We start from the raw sequence: 23,619 nt of genomic DNA, 5'->3' as shown, positions 1-23,619 counted from the left end.
CAAATACGGCTAAGGTAATCTATGCCTGGGATAAGAAAATCCTTGATTTTCGAAAAAAATAAAGTTTTGTAAACAGGAAATTTATAAAAATGACCACATTATTGGTATTCATTTCAACACCGAAATGTTGACTACTGGGCTGGTGATACCCTCGGGGACGAAACGTCCATCAGCAGTGGCATCGACCCAGTGGTGTAAATAGTTATCAAAGGTACCAGGATTATAATTTAGAACGCCAGACGCGCGTTTCGTCTACATAAGACTCATCAGTGACGCTCATATCAAAATATTTATAAGGCAAACAAGTACAAAGTTGAAGAGCATTGAGGACCCAAAATTCTAAAAAGTTGTGCCAAATACGGCTAAGGTAATCTATGCCTGGGATAAGAAAATCCTTAGTTTTTCGAAAAAATTTAAGTTTTGTAAACAGGAAATTTATAAAAATGACCACATTATTGATATTCATGTCAACACCGAATTGTTGACTACTGGGCTGGTGATACCCTCGGGAACGAAACGTCCATCAGCAGTGGCATCGACCCAGTGATGTAAATAGTTATCAAAGGTACCAGGATTATAATTTAGTACGCCAGACGCGCGTTTCGTCTACATAAGACTCATCAGTGACGCTCATATCAAAATATTTATAAAGCCAAACAAGTACAAAGTTGAAGAGCATTGAGGACCAAAAATTCTAAAAAGTTGTGCCAAATACGGCTAAGGTAATCTATGCCTGGGATAAGAAAATCCTTAGTTTTTCGAAAAAAATAAACTTTTGTAAACAGGAAATTTATAAAAATGACCACATTATTGATATTCATGTCAACACCGAAATGTTGACTACTGGGCTGGTGATACCCTCGGGGACGAAACGTCCACCAGCAGTGGCATCGACCCAGTGGTGTAAATAGTTATCAAAAGTACCAGGATTATAATTTAGTACGCCAGACGCGCGTTTCGTCTACATAAGACTCATCAGTGACGCTCATATCAAAATGTTTATAAAGCCAAACAAGTACAAAGTTGAAGAGCATTGAGGACCCAAAATTCTAAACAGTTGTGCCAAATACGGCTAAGGTAATCTATGCCTGGGATAAGAAAATCCTTAGTTTTTCGAAAAAATTTAAGTTTTGTAAACAGGAAATTTATAAAAATGACCACATTATTGATATTCATGTAAACACCGAAATGTTGACTACTGGGCTGGTGATACCCTCGGGGACGAAACGTCCACCAGCAGTGGCATCGACCCAGTGGTGTAAATAGTTATCAAAGGTACCAGGATTATAATTTAGTACGCCAGACGCGCGTTTCGTCTACATAAGACTCATCAGTGACGCTCATATCAAAATATTTATAAAGCCAAACAAGTACAAAGTTGAAGAGCATTGAGGACCCAAATTCTAAAAAGTTGTGCCAAATACGGCCAAGGTAATCTATGCCTGGGATAAGAAAATCCTTAGTTTTTCGAAAAAATTAAAGTTTTGTAAACAGGAAATTTATAAAAATGACCACATTATTGATATTCATGTCAACACCGAATTGTTGACTACTGGGCTGGTGATACCCTCGGGGACGAAACGTCCATCAGCAGTGGCATCGACCCAGTGGTGTAAATAGTTATCAAAGGTACCAGGATTATAATTTAGAACGCCAGACACGCGTTTCATCTACATAAGACTCATCAGTGACGCTCATATCAAAATATTTATAAAGCCAAACAAGTACAAAGTTGAAGAGCATTGAGGACCCAAAATTCTAAAAAGTTGTACCAAATACGGCTAAGGTAATCTTTGCCTGGGATAAGAAAATCCCTAGTTTTTCGAAAAAAATTAAGTTTTGTAAACAGGAAATTTATAAAAATGACCACATTATTGATATTCATGTCAACACCGAAATGTTGACTACTGGGCTGGTGATACCCTCGGGGACGAAATGTCCACCAGCAGTGGCATCGACCCAGTGGTGTAAATAGTTATCAAAGGTATCAGGATTATAATTTAGTACGCCAGACGCGCGTTTCGTCTACATAAGACTCATCAGTGACGATCATATACTTTTTATTCAAATGGTATAATTTTTCATTTAAAAAGTATATTTTTTCATTTAAATACAATATTTTTTCATTTAAATACAATATTTTTTATTCAAATGGTATAGTTTGTCATTCAAATGCAATATTTTTTATTCAATTGGTATAACTTTTCATTTGAATGCAATATCTATCATTTAATTGGTATAGTATTTTTTTTATATGCAGTAATTGCATTATGGGAAATTCTTTAACGTGACCAAGAATTAAAAAAAAACGCGTCGGGTTATCGCCCCTTATTAAATTTGGCGTTAGTGCGAGTTCGTGCACTGGTTGTTAATGCCAATAATGGCCAGTTCGAGCAAAAAATGCGAATGATATGTAGTAATAATTATTTGACACACAACCTGTCCATGACAGAAACAAATACCTGCGTGCACATGGCAAAAACGCCTCCAATGAAGAAACTCCCCTACAGTCTACACATTGAAATGAAAAAAAAAATATACATAGCTAACCCCCCCCCCCCCCCTTTCCTCTCTCTAAGTCCAGATACATGTAATCATGACGTCCTCTGATGCTTTATATATATTTTTTTATCTTTCCGTGATTCTAAGAAACATTGCAGGAAGGTAAACATAAAAAAGAATAAAAAGCCTTCCAGGACTTTATAATTATTTGTACTAAGCCCCTCCTTTTTTGCTACATGTAGAAAAAAAATCACCTAATTACGACAGCAGAACTAGAGACCCACAAGAGGATACCTGAGCTGTGATTTTACATTTAAGATTCGTTGCTGTGCTTTTTTACTGTTCCCATCTCCGAATCGCTTAAATAGAATTGTTGTTCAAGCTCCACAGTAGTTCAATAACTTCTATATGAATAAGTATGCCGGGTATTTTTCAAAACATATTTTTCTTCAGGACTTTTATCTATTTTTTGCACATTATTCTCTCTTTGTAAACCTAATTCTTGTCCTGAAAAATGGTGACTCTCGACAGACTCAAAAAACATGTTTAACCCCGCCGCATTTTTGCGCCTGTCCCAAGTCAGGAGCCACTGGCCTTTGTTAATCTTGTATCATTTTTAATTCCAGTTTCTCGTGTATAATTCGGAGTTTAGTATGACGTCCATTATCACTGAACTAGTATACATATTTGTTTAGGGTCCAGCTGAAGGACGACTCCGGGTGCGGGAGTTTCTCGCTGCATTGAAGACGCATTGGTGACGTTCGGCTGTTGTCTGCGCTATGGTCGGGTTGTTTTCTCTCTGACACATTCCCCATTTCTATTCTCAATTTTATAGCATCGTATGTGGTGATTTAAACAAGAAACATATTCATATTATAATAATTTACTGTATGCTTGGACTTATAGATAGATGTCATTAGTCCCAGATCATGTAATAAAGTAGGTCTTGTAAAAATATAATAGCATTTTAATGCTGATTATATATATGTATATATATTTAACAATGCCATTTATTTATTTTTTTGGAAAAAGGATATGGGCAAGGCTTTTTAAAACATATTAATGGCGCGCTATTTTTTTTTTTTTTGTTCTTCGGTAGTGAGCCAGAAGAGGTCCATTTCTGTTTATTGTCATTGGGGAGATCTTCTGGCTCTCTTCCATCTCTTCTTTTTTGAAAGATTGTTTATACGGCAGAGGTACATACCAAACATATGGCGTCGTTTAGTCTAAATGATATTAATGAATTTATGAATGCAGATATATTAGAATGTGAGCTGTGTTATCAAAGTTTTTATGGTATGACAGCCTTAGTAGGACATCCATGTAGGACGATAAGCTGAATAAATATAAGAACTACACCGTTAGACAATAATAGTTAAGGGACAATTATTTGATATTCTAGGGAAGGGATTTTTGATTGATTGGTGTTTAACGCTACTTCCCACTCTATTGGGCTATTCCGTGGTGGTCAGTTTAAATTCATAGATGAAGGATGGGGAAGGGAAGAGAGGGCACTTTTATTCATTTTTATCTGTCGATAATCATGCCTATCTTTCAGCTCTTACCAGGCAACTATATTCATATATACAGGAAGTAGTCGAGTGATGAATCTGAAAACGCATCACACGGTATAGCTGACTTATATAAATCCTGAAACCAAATTTCAGAAATCCTTGTATTGTAGTTCCTGAGAAAAATGTGACGAAAATTTTCAACTTGGCTATCATGTGTAAAATCAGACAAGTGTTCGGTAAACAGGAAGTTGTCAAGTGATGAATCTGAAAACGCATCACACGGTGTGGCTGACATATATAAATGTTGATACCAAATTACAGAAAGGGTGGATGTGTAGTTCCTGAGAAAAATGTGACGAAAGTTTCATGGGACGGACTGACTGACGGACGGACTGATGGACGGACGGACTGACAGACAGAGGTAAAACAGTATACCCCCCCTTTTTTAAAGCGGGGGTATAATTAGATTAACTCAAAAAGATCGGTACGAGACAAACTAACATTCAGACGATAGACACAAAACACCGACATTAGAGTATTTGCAATTACTCGAAGTTTGCACAAGGCTAATAACAACTAGTACTGAAATAAGTCTTGCTCTCCCAGACGGAAGTATCAATTACTACACAACGCCCGGCAAATGATTTATTAAAAAAGAAAACAGTCTTAGAAACGTCTGGTTAACGTTGTAAAATAGATATAAGATGATGTAATATGAGACAACTCTCCATCCAAGTCGCAATTTGTAAATGTAAACCATTATAGGTCAAAGTACGGTCTTCAACACGGAGCCATGGCTCACACCGAACAGCAAGCTATAAAGGTCTAAAAAAAATGACTATTAAAGTGTAAAACTATTCAAACAGGAAAACCAACGGTGTCTAATCTATTTAAAAAAAGTGATATACTTGCATATAGATCCATTTACAATTAAAAACAAATGTGCTTAATTCTGTGTACCTTTCACATTAGGACCAAAGGCTATAGCCATCTTCCTCTTATTATATGTGACCATATATGCAAATTAGGCATTACATCATTTAAAACATTCGATCAAGCATTCAGAAATCATTGTTCTGCCAAAAAAAAATTTGTTTTTTTATTTGTAATCACATATTTAGTTAAGGTTTTAAGTCCAAGTCCATTTGCAGTATTTGAGTCAGCAGGCGGAGAAAACTTTCACAGACAAATCCTTATATATTTACGAATCTTTGACAATGAGATTTGAGGTATAAACCTCACCATCAAAAGGGTCTACCTCTCATTATATGTAACCATATATCCAAGTAAACTGTAAAGTTACAATACCATATGTATTTGATATAGCATCCGGAAACAAAATTTTTCTGCAATAATTTAAGTTTTTGTAATAAATAAAGGCAACAGTAGTATACCACTGTTCGCAAATAATAAGTCGATTGACAAATAAACCAAATCCGAGTTACAAACTAAAACTAAGGGAAACACATCAAAAATGAGAGGAGAACAACGACACAACGGAACACTAAAATGCAAAACACTCAGAAACGAACTATAAGAAAACAACTGGCATTTTGCTTGACTTGGTAAAGGACATTTTAAGAAAAAATAGTGAGTTGAACCTGCTTTTACGGTTTGCGAAACCTCACGCTGTAATAACTGTGATCTTGACTTTCGACTTGGTAAACTCGAATTCTAAAGGGACCTTCAACTCATTATGTGTTACCATAAATTCAAGTAAGGTTGCAATCATATATTAAGTATTTGAGGTAATATACAGTAATAAAAGTACTGATCGATTTACTGAACTGATTGTAGTCTCAGAGAATATTCTTTATTTATTAGTTGTAACTGGCTTTGTACTAGTTTAGATTAACTCCGAGTATTCTTGCGTCGTTTCTTTATGTCTATTATTTTGATGTTAATGATTTGTGTATCTTCTACCAATATTTTAACAGCTTGTCTTATCTTTTGCTGTTACGACACTGTTCCATGTCAGGAAGGGTGTGTCCTCCCAAACGTGTTTGGGCTCCCTACATTCTTAATGTGTCTATCCGAAGGCAGGAGTCTGTAGCTCAGTGGTTGTCGTTAAATCATGTCGGTCAAATTAATTTTTTACGTAAAGGGTTTTGTTTCATATTACCGTTAGATTTCTTACTTACATTATTTCACATTGTTTATGTCGGGGCCGTTATAAGCTGACTATACGGTATGGATGTTTCTCAATGATGAATGACGTGCCTAGACTTGTAGTCTATATGCATACACTCACTTCATTTGATCTCTAATTGATAGTGTCTCATTGACAATCATACCACATGTCCTTATTTTCATATTGACTGACTGACGACGGATCAGTCAAACACTATATACCCCTGCCTCTTCTACGTAAGGTGTGATATACCTAAAATATCAAACTGAATTGAAGGATTTGATTTATTGATTGTTAGTTTTTGGACATACCGCATCTTTCTATTTTTGTATATGCTTAATTGAGTTGTTTCATGTCGGGGCCTTTTATCGCAACTATACGGTATAGATTTCTATCAATGTTGAAGGCAGTACTCTTTTCTATAGTTGCCTATATGCTTACACACATTTTTTTTTAGCTTTATATATAGGATAGCGTTTCGTTGACAATCATATCATATTTCCCTATTTTCATAATGACTGCCTGACACATTGACGCAGATTGAACAAACACAATATACCCTGTCGCTTCTACGTAGGGTGTGATATAACTAAAATGTAAAACTAAAATGAAGACATATAACTTATGTTTTGATTTATTGGTCGTTAGTTTTCGGACATACCACATCTTCTTATTTTTGTATAATTATGCTGTAACAAATATATCATACACATTTATGTCGAGAGTTTAGGTGGAAACCTTATCATTTTTTTTTGTTTGAGGAAGATTCTTGATGCCAGCTATTTACTCACTTTTAGGGCGAGAGGTTAGAAAGCATGTTTGCAAAATATAAAAATGAAACACAATACATACTAATGAATAAAAAATAATCTTGAAACATTACAATGTAAAATCTGTTTCATAATATATAAATATGGATACATAGATTGTTGATTTTTAAATAGTTTTTTAACTGAAGTACGAATTCACAATGTAAGGACAATAACAGAATAATAAAACAAAACTTTAAATCAAAAATCAAATGTAAGAATGTAAGAATGATAAAAAAAAAAGTTAACTAATAAAAACAGAAAAAGTTTATTAAAAATGTGCAAGTAATAGCAAATCTGTCACAAGAAAATACCACTATCATCGATCAACAATATTATTATCTGCAGAGTAATAACAAGGTTCATGCATTGGCATACACTGATTCCCTGCTCAGTAGTTCCTTCACAGCAGAATAACAAAACTCATATTGCTCCTAAAAAAAACATAAGGCTTAGAAGATCACTGATGTAATAATTTTATGGAGGTGGCTTTGATTTGTCTTTCTCTATATAAAATAACCATCTCTAAGGTAAATTACTTATCACTTATCAAATGACGCTAAATAGAAAATTTCAAACCTGAAGGGAGGTAGGAAAAAGAATAGAATTTATTCATTCCGGGAAATATTACAATATCCGTCGGAAAATTGACATTGTGATAGATTAGCATTTATGTTTAGTTTAATTGTATTTTGACAAATATTTTTGTATTTTCAAATCTTACTATGCGAGACCTTCTTTACTTGTATGTCTCAGTTTAAGATTCTAGTTATTGAGTATGTAGTGAAGTTTTAAATGTTCTTTCATATTTACAATATATGATTAGAAAAATGTCCCATATTGATTAAAATTGAGAATGGATACAGGGAATGTGTCAAAGAGACAACCAATCGACCAAAGAGCTGAAAACAGTCAAATGCCTTAACAGCGTTCAAATCCCATACCAATAGGCGAGTTTCAGCTGGCCGCTAAACAAAAATATAAATACTAGTTCAGCAAAAATTGACTTCACACTATACTCCGTTTTTTATATAGATACGACAGTTGGTTTTCCCGTTTGAATGGTTTTACACTAGTAATTTTGGGGCCCTTTATAGCTTTTTGTTTGGTGTGAGCCAAGGCTCCGTGGTGAAGGCCGTAAATTGACCTATAATGGTTTTCTGTTATAAATTGTTATTTGGATGGAGAGTTGTCTCATTTGCACTCACGCCACATCTTCCTATATCTATTGGTTATATTACCTACATTTGTTTACTTTTGCTCATAAATTCATGAGCTCTGCTAATTGTTGAAGGCCGTATGGTGATCTTTAGTTGTTAATTTCTGTGTAATTTTTCTCTTACGTAGAGTTGTCTCATTGGCAATCATACCACATCTTCTTTTTTTATATGATAATAGAAGATTTCCTTCTCATCATCCTTTTAGTGTTCGCAACTTACGACGATGGACAAAAATTGAGGCCGTCGAGTTTGAATTCGCCTTGAAACTTGAAAGATGTCCACTTCGTCATCTGTTTCCATTTTCTCCAAAACCAGTTTTAAAGTAACAAAAATGCCACTTCTGGTACAACCATCCCTAAAACAGATCCGGTTCATAATTCAAGTTTAATATTAAAAATTATTATAAATTCAGGAATGTATCTCCCTCATGCAAAGCTCTGATTCCTTTCACGGATTTGGCTATACTTTTTGGATTATAGCTCTTCATCTTTTATATAAGCTTTGGATTTTACATATTTTGGCCACGAGCATCACTGAAGAGACATGTATTGTCGAAATGCGCATCTGGTGCAGAAAAATTGGTACCGTTAATGTTATTAGTCATTTCAACCCGTGACGTATTTCAAATATAACGATGATAGAGAGAAAATAAAGGCAATAGTAGTATACCGCTGTTCAAAACTCATAAATTTATGGACACAAAACAAAATCGGGGTAACAAACTAAAACTGAGAGAAACGCATTAAATATTAGAGGAGAACAACGACACAACATTAAAATGTAACACACACAGCAACGGGAAAACATCGACTTATTAATAAAAGTTCTCGTATTTACTCCCTTCATCGAATTAATTGAATTATACTGAATGTCAATTAAAAATCACAAAACAACTAACAAAGGCATACTTTGGTATCATTCAATTAAGAAAATGTACTCCGGGATCAAAAGCACATAAACAACAACACACATTTGGTGGTATACCATATTGGTGTCTCTTTTTGATATGTTGTGTCTTGTGAACTATTATTTGCTTGTTTGTCTTTTTTTTTAGCCATGGCGTTGTCAGTTTGTTTTCGATCTATGAGTTTGACTGTCCCTCTGGTATCTGACGCTCCCATTTGTGATTATTAAGAAGTAACTAGTATATAATATTCTCTATTAAAATATTACGAACCTGCAAATGACGACTATGGATTCATGATCGGCCCGTGTAGTCCTTGAAACGATTTCAAGGAAATCGACCATCGTTTTTGTTGAGTTTGGTATCGGGTTATTATCTTCCCAATCGTTATAAACAAAAACGGTTATAGGTCTTTCCTCTTTCTTATTCTACAACATATTTTCAAATCAATATACATCCACATTTTCATTCTTTATTTTTTTTTTTTTTTTCATTTTTTTTTCTAGATATACAAAGGTTCTTATTAACACCCCATCTTTTGACAAATTGGACGAATGCTCTATGAAATTGTTAATATTCTGGTATCAAAGTCGACACAATCCTTTGTTATAAATATTCTATTAAAAATCAAGACTGGGAAGAACACAATTTATCTCAAATGAACCTATATCGCTCAATACAATATAACTGTTAGCCAAAACCTCTTCTCGCTGATCATTTTTGCTATACTGATCTTTTGTTTACCTTATTAATTTATTAGATAATAGGCAGCACGAATAAATGTTCATATGCCCTACAAATGTTCACCCATATCAAGAGTAATCGATCTGCAATAATTCCTATCCAAAGAGAGAGAAATGAATTATTTTTTTCGATTTTAAGTAGTAGTTTAAAGAGCCAAGGTTGTATCAAAAATTCTAGCAAAATCTGCGGGATAGCCTATTTACTTTTCACCCATCAAGTAAGAATTCAATCAGTATTATTTTAAATGATAAATGAGATAAATGCATTATCTTTTCGATGTTAAATTCAGTCCAATGAGTCACAGATGTATGCAAAATTTCACTGAAATCGGTGACATAGCCGATTTACTGTAACTTGATCTTAAATCAAAAAATTAAATTGAATTGGTGCGGACAGGCGAATACACAGCACCTAAACATGATGGCTTTCTTGTCTCATGGTTTTTCAAACAACCGATTCATGATTTTGTAGTCTACTTGGTGATCACTCAATCATATAAAATTATACAAATCATACAAATAAGTTGAAACTACCTTATGTCTTAATGAAACTTTAACTCCGTCTTGTAGTGATACATTTTGCGAATTTCTGCTTATGATGAAATTATCGTTGCTTATTTTGTGGTCAGTATCACTCGGTATTACTGGTACATCCTAATAGACAAAACATAAGAAAAAAGTATATAAAGAAAAGATGATAGACCAGGTAACACACCGAAAATCCATGTTTGTAGTTATTTCAGGTTTGAATTATAATCTATTAAGGTTAAAAAACAGTATAGAAAATTCTGTTTATTCATCTATGCATTTACCTGTGTGGTCGGATGGAAAATGATGAAACTTTTTTGATAGCCATATTGGTGTAAAATAAGCCGAAACGCTTATTCCTTAGAGAATTTTTTTCTGTTTTCTATATGCAGTACTTGGAAATTTACCTCTATATGTTGCAAGAAAAATATTGAAATAGTGTTACATATTATTACACGTAAACCATGTTTGTAAACGATGTTTATTATCTTTTATAGGAGGATGCTAACAAGTGTTTTGTAAACTGTTGTTAAAAAAACTTGATATATTTTTTGTTATCTTTAGTTAAATTACGTATGGTTATTTCAAGATGCTTGCTTGATCTGTACGTTCATATGTATGCTAGTAAACTCTCAATATAGTCCAATGCTTGCAGTTTTTAACAACTCTTTTCAATGATGTTATAAATTTTAATTTAATAGAAGAATGAATTTAACCATTTGAATTTAGGGAAAAAGTCTTAATTCTGACAATACCGTTTGTCTGTTAGAGAATTCACGTGGTGGTACATTACATTGAGATTATCAAATTGTTCGTTAATATAATATTTCAAGAGACTGTTTTAATTAGATTGTATAAACATGATAAACTGTATGTTTTTGAAAACACAAATAATATATTCTAGTCTCGTTTGTTCAGCTTTTTGAACTATGTAAAGGATTTTTCGTATCAAAGTTTTATTGGTTAGGGCCTTATATCATAAATTATGTGTTACAAGTGAGATCTTACTATCAAATTATGTGATCAATGTCTAAAACTACATGGAATATGGATCTCAGGTAAATCCATTCCTTTACATTTGCAATAACATCTTATTGTTGTTATCTGCTGTTTATACTTTAGTTATGTTTAGTTGGAAACATGTTTATGATTTGAAATAAAGAAATTCATTTATAATTAAACACCAATTCTTCAGAGAACAATTGAAGGTCTTTCCAACTCGATAATAAGAATGAAATTTAAAAACAAGATGTTTGAAAATGTCACTCCTTGTTGATGTAATTTGGTTTTTCAAATTGATAGAAAAAAATAAGAATAATAGGTATATGCAGAAGACTTATTGTTTTATTATGAACAGAAAATAATTTTTAGTAAAGGTCAAAATCTAGAACGTCAAATTGACCTTTGACCTTGACCTCAATTTCAAGGTCATAGGTCAGTGATCTCAATTCAAAAGAAACCCAGGTCAATCATTTGTATGGTTGTGGAGAAATACTGACTTCATATACATAGGGTTAACCAAAACACTTCGACTGATATAGATTCAAGTTGCGCCTTTTTGTAAACAGTAATTTGGCAAACAAATCATATCAATAACTGTAACAGTTTCTTTTGAAAAGCGATAATAGGCAAAATTCAAAATTTATAACACGACCTTGACCTTCGACCTTGTTCTCAGTTTCAAGGTCATAGGTCAGTGAACCCAAAACAGAAGACCGGAGGTCAATAACTTCTATCGTTGTGGAGAAATACTGATTTGAAATACATAAGGGGAGAAAATTCCTATAAGGGTTAACCAAAACACTTTAACTGAAATAGGTTGAAGTTGGCCTTATTGTAAACAGTATTTGGCAAACACATCATATCATTTACTGTCACAGTTTCTGTGGAATAACGATAACAAGCAAAATTCAAAATTAAGACCATGACCTTGACCTTTGACCTTGACCTCAATTTCCTTCAAATGGACCAAGGACTTCATATCAAGAGACTGTAGGCCTCTACGACTTATAACGTATGAATTTATCCAATAAATCGCCTATCTTAAATTTTCAAAGAGAAATAACTCCCATAAGATGTCTTTCGATCACTCAAGTCAAAATAAACCAAACATTCTCAAGAGTAAACGAACAATTTGGTGAAAACAGTTTGCTAAAATCGTTTACGGTTTTAGAGATATAGCGATAACAACAAAAAGGGAACGCGGGGAGATAACTCCTATAAGAATAAGTGTTCGGTCACACAGGGTGAATTTTGAAACCCCCATTAATGTACATCATTGGCCAAAAAATCCATTCGATATGTTGTAAGACAAAAAAGCATCTCAGACGGCAGAAGAAGAAAACAAATCAAAAACCAATTCTTCAGAGAACAATTGAAGGTCTTTCCACCTCGATAATAAGAATGAAATTTAAAAAACGATGTTAGAAAATGTCACTCCGTGGTGATGTAATGTGATAAATCAAACTGATATAAAAAAAAAATAAGATTGATAGGTTTATGCAGCAGACTTAATTGTTTAATAATGAACCAGGAAGAATTTTTAGCAAAGGTCAAAATTTAGAACATCAAATTGACCTTTGACCTGACCTCAATTTTGAGGTCATAGGTCAGTGATCTCAAATCAAAAGACCCCAGGTCAATCATTTGTATGGCTGTGGAGAAATACTGATTCCAAATACAAAAGGGGAGAAAACTCCTATAAGGGTTAACCAAAACTCTTCGACTTAAATATGTTGAAGTTGCGCCTTTTTGTAAACAGTTATTTGGCAAAAACATCATATCATTTACTGTCACAGTTTCTTTGGAATAACGATAACAAGCTAAATTTAAAATTGATAACGTGACCTTGACCTTTGACCTTGATCTCAAATTCCTTCAAATGAACCAAGGACTTCATATTAGAAGACTGTATGGATCTACGACTTATAAGGTATGCATTTTTTCAACAAATCGCCTATCTTAAATTTTGAAAGGGAAACAACTCCCATAAGATGTCTTCCGATCACTTAAGTCAAAATTAACCAAATCATTCTTAAGAGTAGACGAACAATTTGGTGAAAACAGTTTGCTAAAATCGTTTACGGTTTTAGATATTTTAGAGATATATCGATAACAAGAAAAAGGAGACGCAGGGAGATGTATCCTATAAGAATTAAAAACCAATTCTTCAGACAACAACTAAAGGTCCTTCCACCTCGATAATAAGAATGAAATTTAAAAAACAAAGTCAGAAAATGTCACTCCGTGTTGATGTTATGTGGTAAATCAAACTGATATATAAAAAAATAAGATTAATAGGTTTATGCAGAAGACTTAATTGTTTTATAATGAATCAGAAAGAATTTTTAACAAAAGTTAAAATCTAGAATGTCAAATTGACCTTTGACCTTGACCTCAATTTTGAGGTCATAGGTCAGTGATCTCAAATCCAAAAGACCCCAGTTCAATCACTTGTATGGTTGTGGAGAAATAATGATTTCAAATACATAAGGGGAGAAAACTCCTATAAGGGTTAACCAAAACACTTAGACTGAAATAGGTTGCAGTTGCGCCTTATTGTAAACAGTAATTTGGCAAACACATCATATCATTAACTGTAACAGTTTCTTTTCAATAACGATAACAATCAAAATTCAAAATGTATAACATAACCTTGACCGTCAACCTTGACCTCAATTTCAAGGTCATAGGTCAATGATCTCAAATCGGAAGGCCCGAGGTCAATCACTTTTATGGTTGTGGAAGAATACTGATTTCAAATACAAAAAGGGGAGAAAACTCCTATAAGGGTTAACAAAAACTGTTCGACTTAAATAGGTTGAAGTTGCGCCTTTTTGTAAACAGTTATTTGGCAAACACGTCATATCATTTACTGTCACAGTTTCTTTGGAATAACAATAACAAGCAAAATTCAAAATTTATTAAATGACCTTGACCTTTGACCTTGACCTCAATTTCCTTCAAATGGACCAAGGACTTCATATCAAAAGACTGTAGGCCTCTACGACTTATAACGTATGAATTTATCCAACAAATCGCCTATCTAAAATTTTCAAAGGGAAATAAATCCCATAAGATGTCTTCCTATCACTCAAGTCAAAATTAACCAAATCATTCTTAAGAGTAGTTGAACAATTTGGTGCAAACAGTTTGCTAAAATCTGCTACGGTTTTAGAGATATAGCGATAACAAGAATAAGGGGACGTGGGGAGATAACTCCTATAAGAATAAGTGTTCGGTCACACAGGGTGAGTTTTGAAACCCCCGATCACTGTACAACATCATTGGCCAAAAATCCAATCGATATGTTGTAGGACAAAAAAGCATCTCAGACAGCAGAAGAAAAATAAATCAGAAGAAAAACAAAAGGTCTTTCCATGAAAAGTGGAAAGACCTAATAAGTGTTCGGTCACACAGGATGAGTTTTGAAACCCCCATTACTGTACAACATCATTGGCCAAAATTCCATTCGATATGTTGTAAGACAAAAAAGTATCTCAGACGGCAGAAGAAAAAAAATCAGAAGAAAAACAAAAGGTCTTTCCACGAAAAGTGAAACTAACTAATCTGTCATTTTTTTTGGACAAAGAAAGTTTTAAAGTTCAGTCATTTGAGAGGATTCATACAACTATATGTGCCCAAGAGTTGGGACAGCTTAGTGTAAATGGATATTATGACAAAATTAGTATTTTGTTATTGACTATTATCGTCTGAAAGTTGTACACCATTAATGCCATTGTTACTATTTTGTGGGATTTTAAACCTCTCCCTAACCAAAAACAACCGAACTAAAAAATAATGATCGACTAAAAAAATTGGTTAGTAGGAATTTACACGTGTCAATCTTCTGGGAAAACACATAATATGATCACAAATCTATCTCGCAACAGATTCATCTTTCCTCTATTTCAATTTTTTAGTCTTTATAGTTTACCTCATTTATTTCCTCTAATATAACGATGGTTCTGCTCTCATTGTCATAGACCAAGGACCAAAAATCACCAATAGTATTTAGTAATGGATACTGTGTTACAAAAATGTTGCTTCCCTCTGTGAAACTCTGAAGAAAAATTAAAACGTATTGAAATTTCAGTTCATCATATTAGAGCTTACAGTACAAATATGATGGTTGAAGGCACAATATGGTGTTTCTAACTAGTATCTTGACGGAAAGTTTATCTCCTAATCCAGCATCTATAAGTAATGCAGAGTCAGACCGATAAAGAAAAGGAGAAAAAACGTTTATCTAGGTTCTCCTAGATCTCAGGGTATTTAATACTTTGCATTTTTTTTTTATATTATGATTAAATATAAATCAGGTAAATTTGACAGTAATATGTCTGAGTATACCAAAATTCATATACGTCAAAACTGTTAAGTTGAACCAGCCGTTATTATTTCGGTATCAGTCGGTGCGCCATTTATACTTTTATTATAAGCCTAAGTATAGTAAACGAAATCTGCACAATTGATATTAAAGTGAATCTAACGTTATGACCGTCGATTCGTCTGAGTTATGCCTTTGCTTATAAGCACTGTTTTATAACTCTTTTTAACACGAGTTGAACGGATAGTTTCCAAGATAATTGGCAAAAGTATAAAAAAAAATGTACTAAGGCTGGTGATTCCACATTGCTTTTATAATAACCTATATTGATGATCATTTTTGCTGTATACAGTTTTTTTTTATCTAACTGTAACAGTTCTTTAGATAACTGGTAAACGCATGACAAGTCTTCAAGATCATCAATAAATAAACATAAATACCAAAACAGGTTATAGGCCTATTTCCCACCAATTTAGAAACCTAATCTATCCAAATATATTTTAAAAGTGCTGCATATTTGTTTAGTTATATTAACATGTACAGCAATGTGCATACTTTAATGTTTAACTTACGGGTATCTTAACAGCATTTATGTAATCATTACTAGATCTACCATACGACATTAGATATGGCCTGTAATCATCGTCTATGAAAAAAAACAAAGAAGATAGAGTATTACATCAACAAGGTACAAAACAAACACAATAAAACAATATTTTTGTTCTTGTGTAAAATACAAAAAAGAAATCTAATGTTTTTAGTATGCCAGGCCAACATATAATACTTAACTTGCAGTGAATGTATGCAAGGGCAAGGAATTAAACATAAGTTGTCGTGTGAGTATTCAAGGACAAGGTATAAAACGGTCCTTGTCGTTTGATATAGTATGTTAGTTGTAAAACATAAGTGGTTGTGTACGTATGCGTATGCCAGGGCAGGGTATAACACGTAAGTTGTGTTTTTTTTAGTATGCCAGGGCAAAGTGTTAAATACACCAGCGTAAGGTACAAAACGTTATTTGTTGTTTAAATATACCAAGGAAAGGTATACAACGTTAGTTGTCATTTAAATATGCTTGGGAAAGGTATAAAACGTTTGTGTTTATGTAAGTATGATGTGACAAGGTATAAAACGTTAGTGGTTATGTAAGTATGACATGACAAGGTATAAAACGTTAGTGGTTATGGAAGTACGACATGGCAAGGTATAAAACGTTAGAGGTTATGTAAGTATGATGTGACGAGGTATAAAACGTTAGTGGTTATGGAAGTATGATGTGACAAGGTATAAAACGTTAGTGGTTATGGAAGTATGACATGACAAGGTATAAAACGTTAGTGGTTATGGAAGTATGACATGGCAAGGTATAAAACGTTAGTGGTTATGTAAGTATGATGTGACAAGGTATAACACGTTAGTGGTTATGTAGGTATGCCGTGGCAATGTACGGTTGGTTGTCGGGTAATCATACCTTATTTTAAACTTTAAACACCAACTTAAGATTTTTTTTAAATATTTCATATAGTCTTACTGTGCAAAAATCATAAAATCGGAGATGAAGGAAGTAAAACACCTTCATTATTAAAAAAAAACGCTCTTACTCACGTGGTAAAATATTTTGAACTGCGTTTTTTGGAACATTTTCCTTTCGTTTGCCTGCTTGGAATTTAATAGCCTCAGTTACAAGTTTGAGGTCCTGTAATTTCTGAAATGAGATTGATTGATTGTTGGTTGCTTTACGCTGCATTAGCACAAAAAGGCTATATCGCGGCGAGGAAATGAAAAGACATATATTGTCAAGAGTCTATCTGAGTAATTGTATTACAAAATGTTTTTGACAGAGAGAGAAACTGAAAAAATGATATATCATTGAAATATTAATACTTTTTTTCTAGATGTCAGTCATCTTTATTTTACATTCAATTAATTCTAAAATTGTAAGTTGTACGTTTTCCTTTTGGTCTTAAGTATAAAAAAAAATACAAAAATACTGAACACCGAGGAAATTTCAAATGGAATGTCCCTAATCAAATGGCGAAATCAAAAGCTCAAACACCTCAAATGTAACTATTTCTTGAAATTATTCTGATCTGCAAAAAATTATTTCAACAACAACTTATTTTATTTAAACTCCAACAAGAAGATTCACAGCTCAAAATATGTCTCCAATATATGTATGTTGATGGTAATATTGTGTGTGCTTTCTTTCGACTTGTATTATATTCTTTCTGTTCAGCCTAGTTATTCTGAGAATGCATACGACAAATACATAGAATTGGAATACTTACTTGATACTCCCTTTCAATAAGTCTTGAATCCAGCATATTTAAGAAATCTTGTCTAGAAATAGCGTATTGAGGGACCGTGAAAGCCTCTACTAAAACATCGTACACAGTCGCATATTGTTCCTGTAAATAAATGTTTTACTATAGACAACAAAAATTACATTGCTATTTCAACATTCTTCTTATTTTCATATTTTGATCTTATGTTGTGTTTTATGACATGATCGTAGGTCAGAGAGAAGGTTGGGCATTTTAAAATCCGCTTTGTATGTGCCTGTTTCAAGTCAGGATACTGTACTTCAGTGTTTGTTCTTTGTTTTTGTATATCAATTTGGGTTTGCACTTGTTCATAAATCAGTCCATGTGTTTTTGGTTTTTATTGTCTAATAATTTAGTATGTCGGATCCTTTTGTAGCTGTCTGGGCTGTGCGGATTTTGCTTATTATGGAAATCTAACTGTGACATATAATTGCTTATTTCCATTTCAGAGGGTCTATTTGTGAAGTTCTTTTCTGGATCATATAACATCTCCTTTTATATTATTTAGAACATATACAGGTGCTACCATTGTTTTGAACTGATGATATATTCAGCCTTTTTGAGTTGTTAATAAAAAGTAAAGGTATTTATAAACTACTTGAAATTAACCTGCGTCTTCTCGACTTATTTTCACTATGGTATAATCAATTATTAGTTTTAATGAACAGTTTTGACAAATACTACAGGAACGGTAAAGCCAACGACGCTCTTGATTAACAAGGTGTATTATTAAACAGACAAACACTTGATTCATAATTTGTCCAGGTAATATTACATGAAATTTTACTTAAACGAATTTCTGATCTATGGATGTATTGATGAAGTTAAAACATGATATTCCAATGAAATTAAGATTTAAAACAATATAATAACAATAATGATGATAATACTAGAATAAACAATGCTGATATCATGAGAATCGATAAAAAGGAAATACCTTACATGAAATACAATAAAAAGTAATTCGTTTGATCTTTTGTTATTCCCACACTATGTTTTATACTTACTACAGTTTGGATCATATTCATCCTGTCTTGTCTCATCATATGTGTGTATTCCATGATATTAACAAACCCAGTAGTTTTGCCGTGTTCATATAATGCATCCAATGCTAAGAATGTTCCAGTTCTGCCAATTCCAGCACTGAAGAAATATTAAAAAGAAGGAACAAAATGTAAAAAAATAGGTTGACAAAGATGATGATGAAAGTCAACAATAAACTTTTTATTTTTATGTAAAATTGCAAAAAAAGAACTTATTACATTTTTTAGGAAATTTACAAACCTGCAGTGAACTACCATGGGTCCTGATGAATTAGTTGGCGTTGACTTCACTTTCCGGTAGAAATTTATCAAATCTGTTTTGTCCGGCACATCATGATCTGGCCACTTTGTAAAGTGGAAATGATGAACCGTTCTGTTGGTCTACAATTATTTTGAATACGTTTAATCTTATAATGTTTGCTGGTGATTAAAAACAATGTTTTTTAAAAGTAACCTGGAATAAGTTCTACGCGTGTAGTATAAAAATTCTAAGCTAAGATAATCTAAGCTAAACAAAGAATTAAAGGGTAAACAATTATTTCGTTAAAAAAATAGGATAGATTTTAGAATGCATTATAATATTCATGTGTTTTCAATTAAAACCGGGAATAACCTGAAATCACTAATATTGTTTCTGTCTATGAAGAAATAACATAAAACATGTGTTACACATTACGCCGGCTATTTAAAAGTTTACTTCACACTGATGTTATTTGGAATAAACAGAAAGTGTAAGTGTTCTACAACTTATTATTCAGTGCCTTAAACTAAAGATTTCGGATTTATAGATAAATCACGTGTTTTTGGTGGTACCTTTTCTACACTATAACTACACATGCTACACACCATCTCATCAAAATAAAAAATAAAAATTTTAATTAAATAGTCGATTGAAAAATCATATTGCAAATTAACTGGTGCAATTCATAAAGCTGTCTACTTTCTTTATATTTCTTGACAACATCTATAAAGAAAAATCGACGGTATTCTTCTGGGAACCAATTGTGTCGTTTAAATATCAGACTTGCCCTTGTACAGTAATGAATCACAGTTTATGAAAAACTCAGAATAGATCCGTCTTATATCAATTTTGTTAATAAATTCAACACATGTTATTGATATTTTTGTTAAACAAACAATATTTTCAAAATATACCTCCGAAATTTACCTATGGGAAAATGTTGCTTACTATTTCTGTAAGGTATTTAAACAGTGATTACCCTGCCAACTACTACATATGTATATTCATGCCTGGTCTAGATCGGGAGCATCTGGTTTAGTTGTTCTCATTGGTTACTGCCTAATATATTTGTTTTTTGTTTTTTTGTATAAATAAGGCCAATAGCAAGTCTGTTCCGGTGTTGAGCTTATGAAATTCTTTTTTTAAACATGAATCACATAATATATATGAAATTGTATAACCAAGAAAAATACCAAACTTTAAGGTCAATTCGAAAAGGAGAGACCATAAAACCTGAAAAATTTGGAATATCATTTAAATAACATAATACAGAAAAAGAACACTTACGTTTCCAAATGATAGTTGAATACAGCGATACGTGTATACCGTATTTTCCTTTTCAACCAACATTTTGAGAGTGAATTTATCAATAACAAGCTGTTTATAAGTTGATTCTGGCCAATATTGTTCACACTTTTTCTGGGGAAAAAAACCAAGCTAATGAAACAATGTATTTCTTCTCATGGTTAAATAATTAAAAAGAAAAGCAGTATTGTTCCTTTTTCATATCATGTAACACTACTAATAGTAGTTTAATATTTGATATAAATATCAAGGGATTTTGCTTGTATTTTTTTTATGAATCGACTGTGAATGAAGATTTTCTCTATTAGAAATCATTGAGTAATGCTTAAATCTTAATAATTAATGCATTGTGTGATACTCATTTTGATTCTATGCTTGATATAAATGTGTAATTTGCTTATTCAAATATTAAAATACTCTTCCTGTGACTTGACTTGAAATGTTGATCTCAATCTATTGTAGTTCATTTAAAATTTTAACCAGAGGTCAAATTTAAACTTTTTTGTGTACTGGTAATCCGGACCAATGGACTGAAAAATCTACTGGTCTAACTCCAAATCTATTGATCTAGCAAAAATGACATTCATTTGACAAACACTAATACAAATGATAGTTGTTTACATTATTTTCATGGTTTCTTTTACACATTTTAGACAAGAAAACGAGAGAGTCTTAATCTTGATTTTGATAAAGGCCTTGATAACCTCAATGAGAATTTCTAACCCAATAGCAATTTGTTTAATTAAATCAAAGTGATCAATTGGTAAGACATTTTGACCAAATGTTGTAGAAAAACAAGTTAGGTCAATAAAGTGCAAGGCGATAAAATAAAGCATACTTATAATCCCACTTTACTAATTCATTAAAAATTGCTTTTATTAAAAATGAATCTAAGGAAGTCTATACATATTGCTATTGTAAAAAGTCATTCGAAAAAGTGAGAGATAGTTATTTTTGAATTGTATGAACGTATATATGTGGTGACTCCTGCAAGTGTTCCATCAGGAACATTTCAAGAGATTTTCTATAAATATCAAAACATGTCTTAATTTAGCCAGCATTTATTTGTTTTAGTAAGCCATCGTTCAATTACAATATAAAGAAAAGCAGTGGAAGAGATGCTATTGTACAATCTATTTAAATTTAGTCCTCCGCAATTGCTTTTCGTTTGTTTTTTTTATTCTAAAATAATTTATTTATTGCAACTTTCTTAACTGTTATGACAAATTACTCGACATACAGCAGTTGACTGGCTCCTCGTTGTTTATTTGTCGCGCTAAAATTGATTAGATTTGCTTTTTCGGAATATTATTGTAAAGGAGCTTGCTCTCATTTTCATCAATGTTGTATCTATTTTTACCTTTTCACCTTCCATTAGTTTTGTAACCATTACAATTGTATCTACGTTTTCTTGCCAAATCATTTGCCAAAAATCATTTAAGGTTATCTTCTTAGGTCCTACAGATGTATAAAACAAAAAACACACAAACGTTATATAACAAATTTATTTTAGACAAAAAGTGCAACTGAATCCACATGCAACTTTTGGATTTTTACTTTTTAGCAATAACATAAACTGTACAAATTTTTCTGCAACGGAATGTCTCTTCAGTGATGGACGAGGACAATATGTTAGAAAATTAAAAGCTTATTAAAATATATGAATCTATAATACAAAAGTGATTCGAGCAATGATCGGAATGAAAGATAATTAACTAACTTATCATTTTTTATTTCAATATTTTGTGTTTATTATCAAAATTAACCAAAAGGATCATATCAAAGCCTCAATTAGACAGCAAATCAATTCACGACAAGAAAAGACGAAAAATGTGTTAATATGACACCATTTTATGCTCACATCATCATATTGCCATACCCAGGGAACCGTGAAATCGTGGTCAAAATCCTGAACTGAATATTTTTATAAACTGACAATGTATAAATGAAACTATGTACGTTTAACGATCAATTGAGACTACATTTCAGTAAACCTGTTCGAAAAAAAACCAGCAGGTCGTGTAGCTAGCGCATTCAAGAGTCACCTGACAGCATTGAACATTGGTAAAGATTTATAGTTAAAAAAGAAAAAAAAACGCTCAATAGAAAAGCAATTCTTATTTACTAAATATTTCAGTCAATATATACATTGTTTCATAGTTTATTAAAGAAAACTCAGCCGCAGAAGACTGCGTAATAGGAGCATAGTATTCACAATATAAATTACAACATAGTTCATAATACATACAGTATACATTTTTAAATTATATATCTACAGAAATAAATCTTTGTTTATTGCAATTTTAAAGCAGACAAGCATCTTTTCTACCTTTTGAATCACAATGTACATGTAGATGGAGACAGCAGGATAATAATTACAAATTTGAAAACTAGTTGCCGAGACAATATAATAGCAAACACTTCAAAATCAAATGCTTGCGGGGCCGTGTCATTTTGATCCATTCAAAGAATGAATGTATAGACAAAAACTAATTCGTCTTCAAATGGTCCGGTAGACTGTTACTTAGTGTTCCGAAAAAGTTGGTTGTGCATTTCTGAACTTGACCTTATGCATTACAAGATGAATCTTGACAAATGATTGACCGTATGTCTAACCGAAACAAACAAAAACAAAGCATGCATAAACCACATGTACAAGATAGAGCATATATTAATGTTGTAGGTATCTATTATAACAATGACAATGATGACCTACACCAATCACCGTTTTTATTCATATTGTGCCAGATAAGTTCATTAATCGGATAAAACATTTGTGTCATCATTTTAAAGTTTTTTTCATATGGTTAATATATCTATTAACGGTTTACCTTGTGTTGCAATGTATGCATTGTCTTTGCTGTAATTCTATAAATAAGAACATAATATTTAACAATGTTAGCATTATAATTTGTATTAAATATTCTTAAAACTTTTTAAATGTAAGGGTCCAATAATTACTACATCTTTGGAAAAACAGCCCCACGAAATAAAAATTTACTTACATTTTAATAATTCGATAACTA

General features: G+C 32.4%; 1 protein-coding gene across 2 annotated transcripts in view; it reads right to left on the bottom strand.

Annotated features, from left to right (window-relative positions):
* Positions 1-6,763: 6,763 nt before the first annotated feature.
* The window catches only part of LOC139516055 (receptor-type tyrosine-protein phosphatase mu-like), a 56,167-nt gene continuing 39,311 nt past the window's right edge, over positions 6,764-23,619 (bottom strand). For both annotated transcript variants that reach the window (XM_071305872.1, XM_071305880.1), the window contains exons 18-30: positions 23,425-23,461; positions 21,954-22,051; positions 20,576-20,707; positions 19,289-19,428; positions 19,012-19,147; positions 17,969-18,088; positions 17,286-17,385; positions 16,253-16,326; positions 15,288-15,413; positions 10,358-10,477; positions 9,354-9,508; positions 8,396-8,531; positions 6,764-7,390 (exon numbers count right to left, since the gene is read on the bottom strand). In XM_071305872.1, coding sequence (XP_071161973.1) covers positions 7,319-7,390; positions 8,396-8,531; positions 9,354-9,508; positions 10,358-10,477; positions 15,288-15,413; positions 16,253-16,326; positions 17,286-17,385; positions 17,969-18,088; positions 19,012-19,147; positions 19,289-19,428; positions 20,576-20,707; positions 21,954-22,051; positions 23,425-23,461 — 1,446 coding nt within the window. In that variant the 3' untranslated portion in view covers positions 6,764-7,318. The remainder of the gene's footprint in view (positions 7,391-8,395; positions 8,532-9,353; positions 9,509-10,357; positions 10,478-15,287; positions 15,414-16,252; positions 16,327-17,285; positions 17,386-17,968; positions 18,089-19,011; positions 19,148-19,288; positions 19,429-20,575; positions 20,708-21,953; positions 22,052-23,424; positions 23,462-23,619) is intronic.

The sequence above is a fragment of the Mytilus edulis genome, chromosome 1 (genome assembly GCF_963676685.1).
Source record: "Mytilus edulis chromosome 1, xbMytEdul2.2, whole genome shotgun sequence".
NCBI lineage: Eukaryota > Metazoa > Mollusca > Bivalvia > Mytilida > Mytilidae > Mytilus > Mytilus edulis.
Note: the sequence above shows the minus strand (reverse complement) of the source record. Positions and strands in the feature narration are given on the sequence as shown.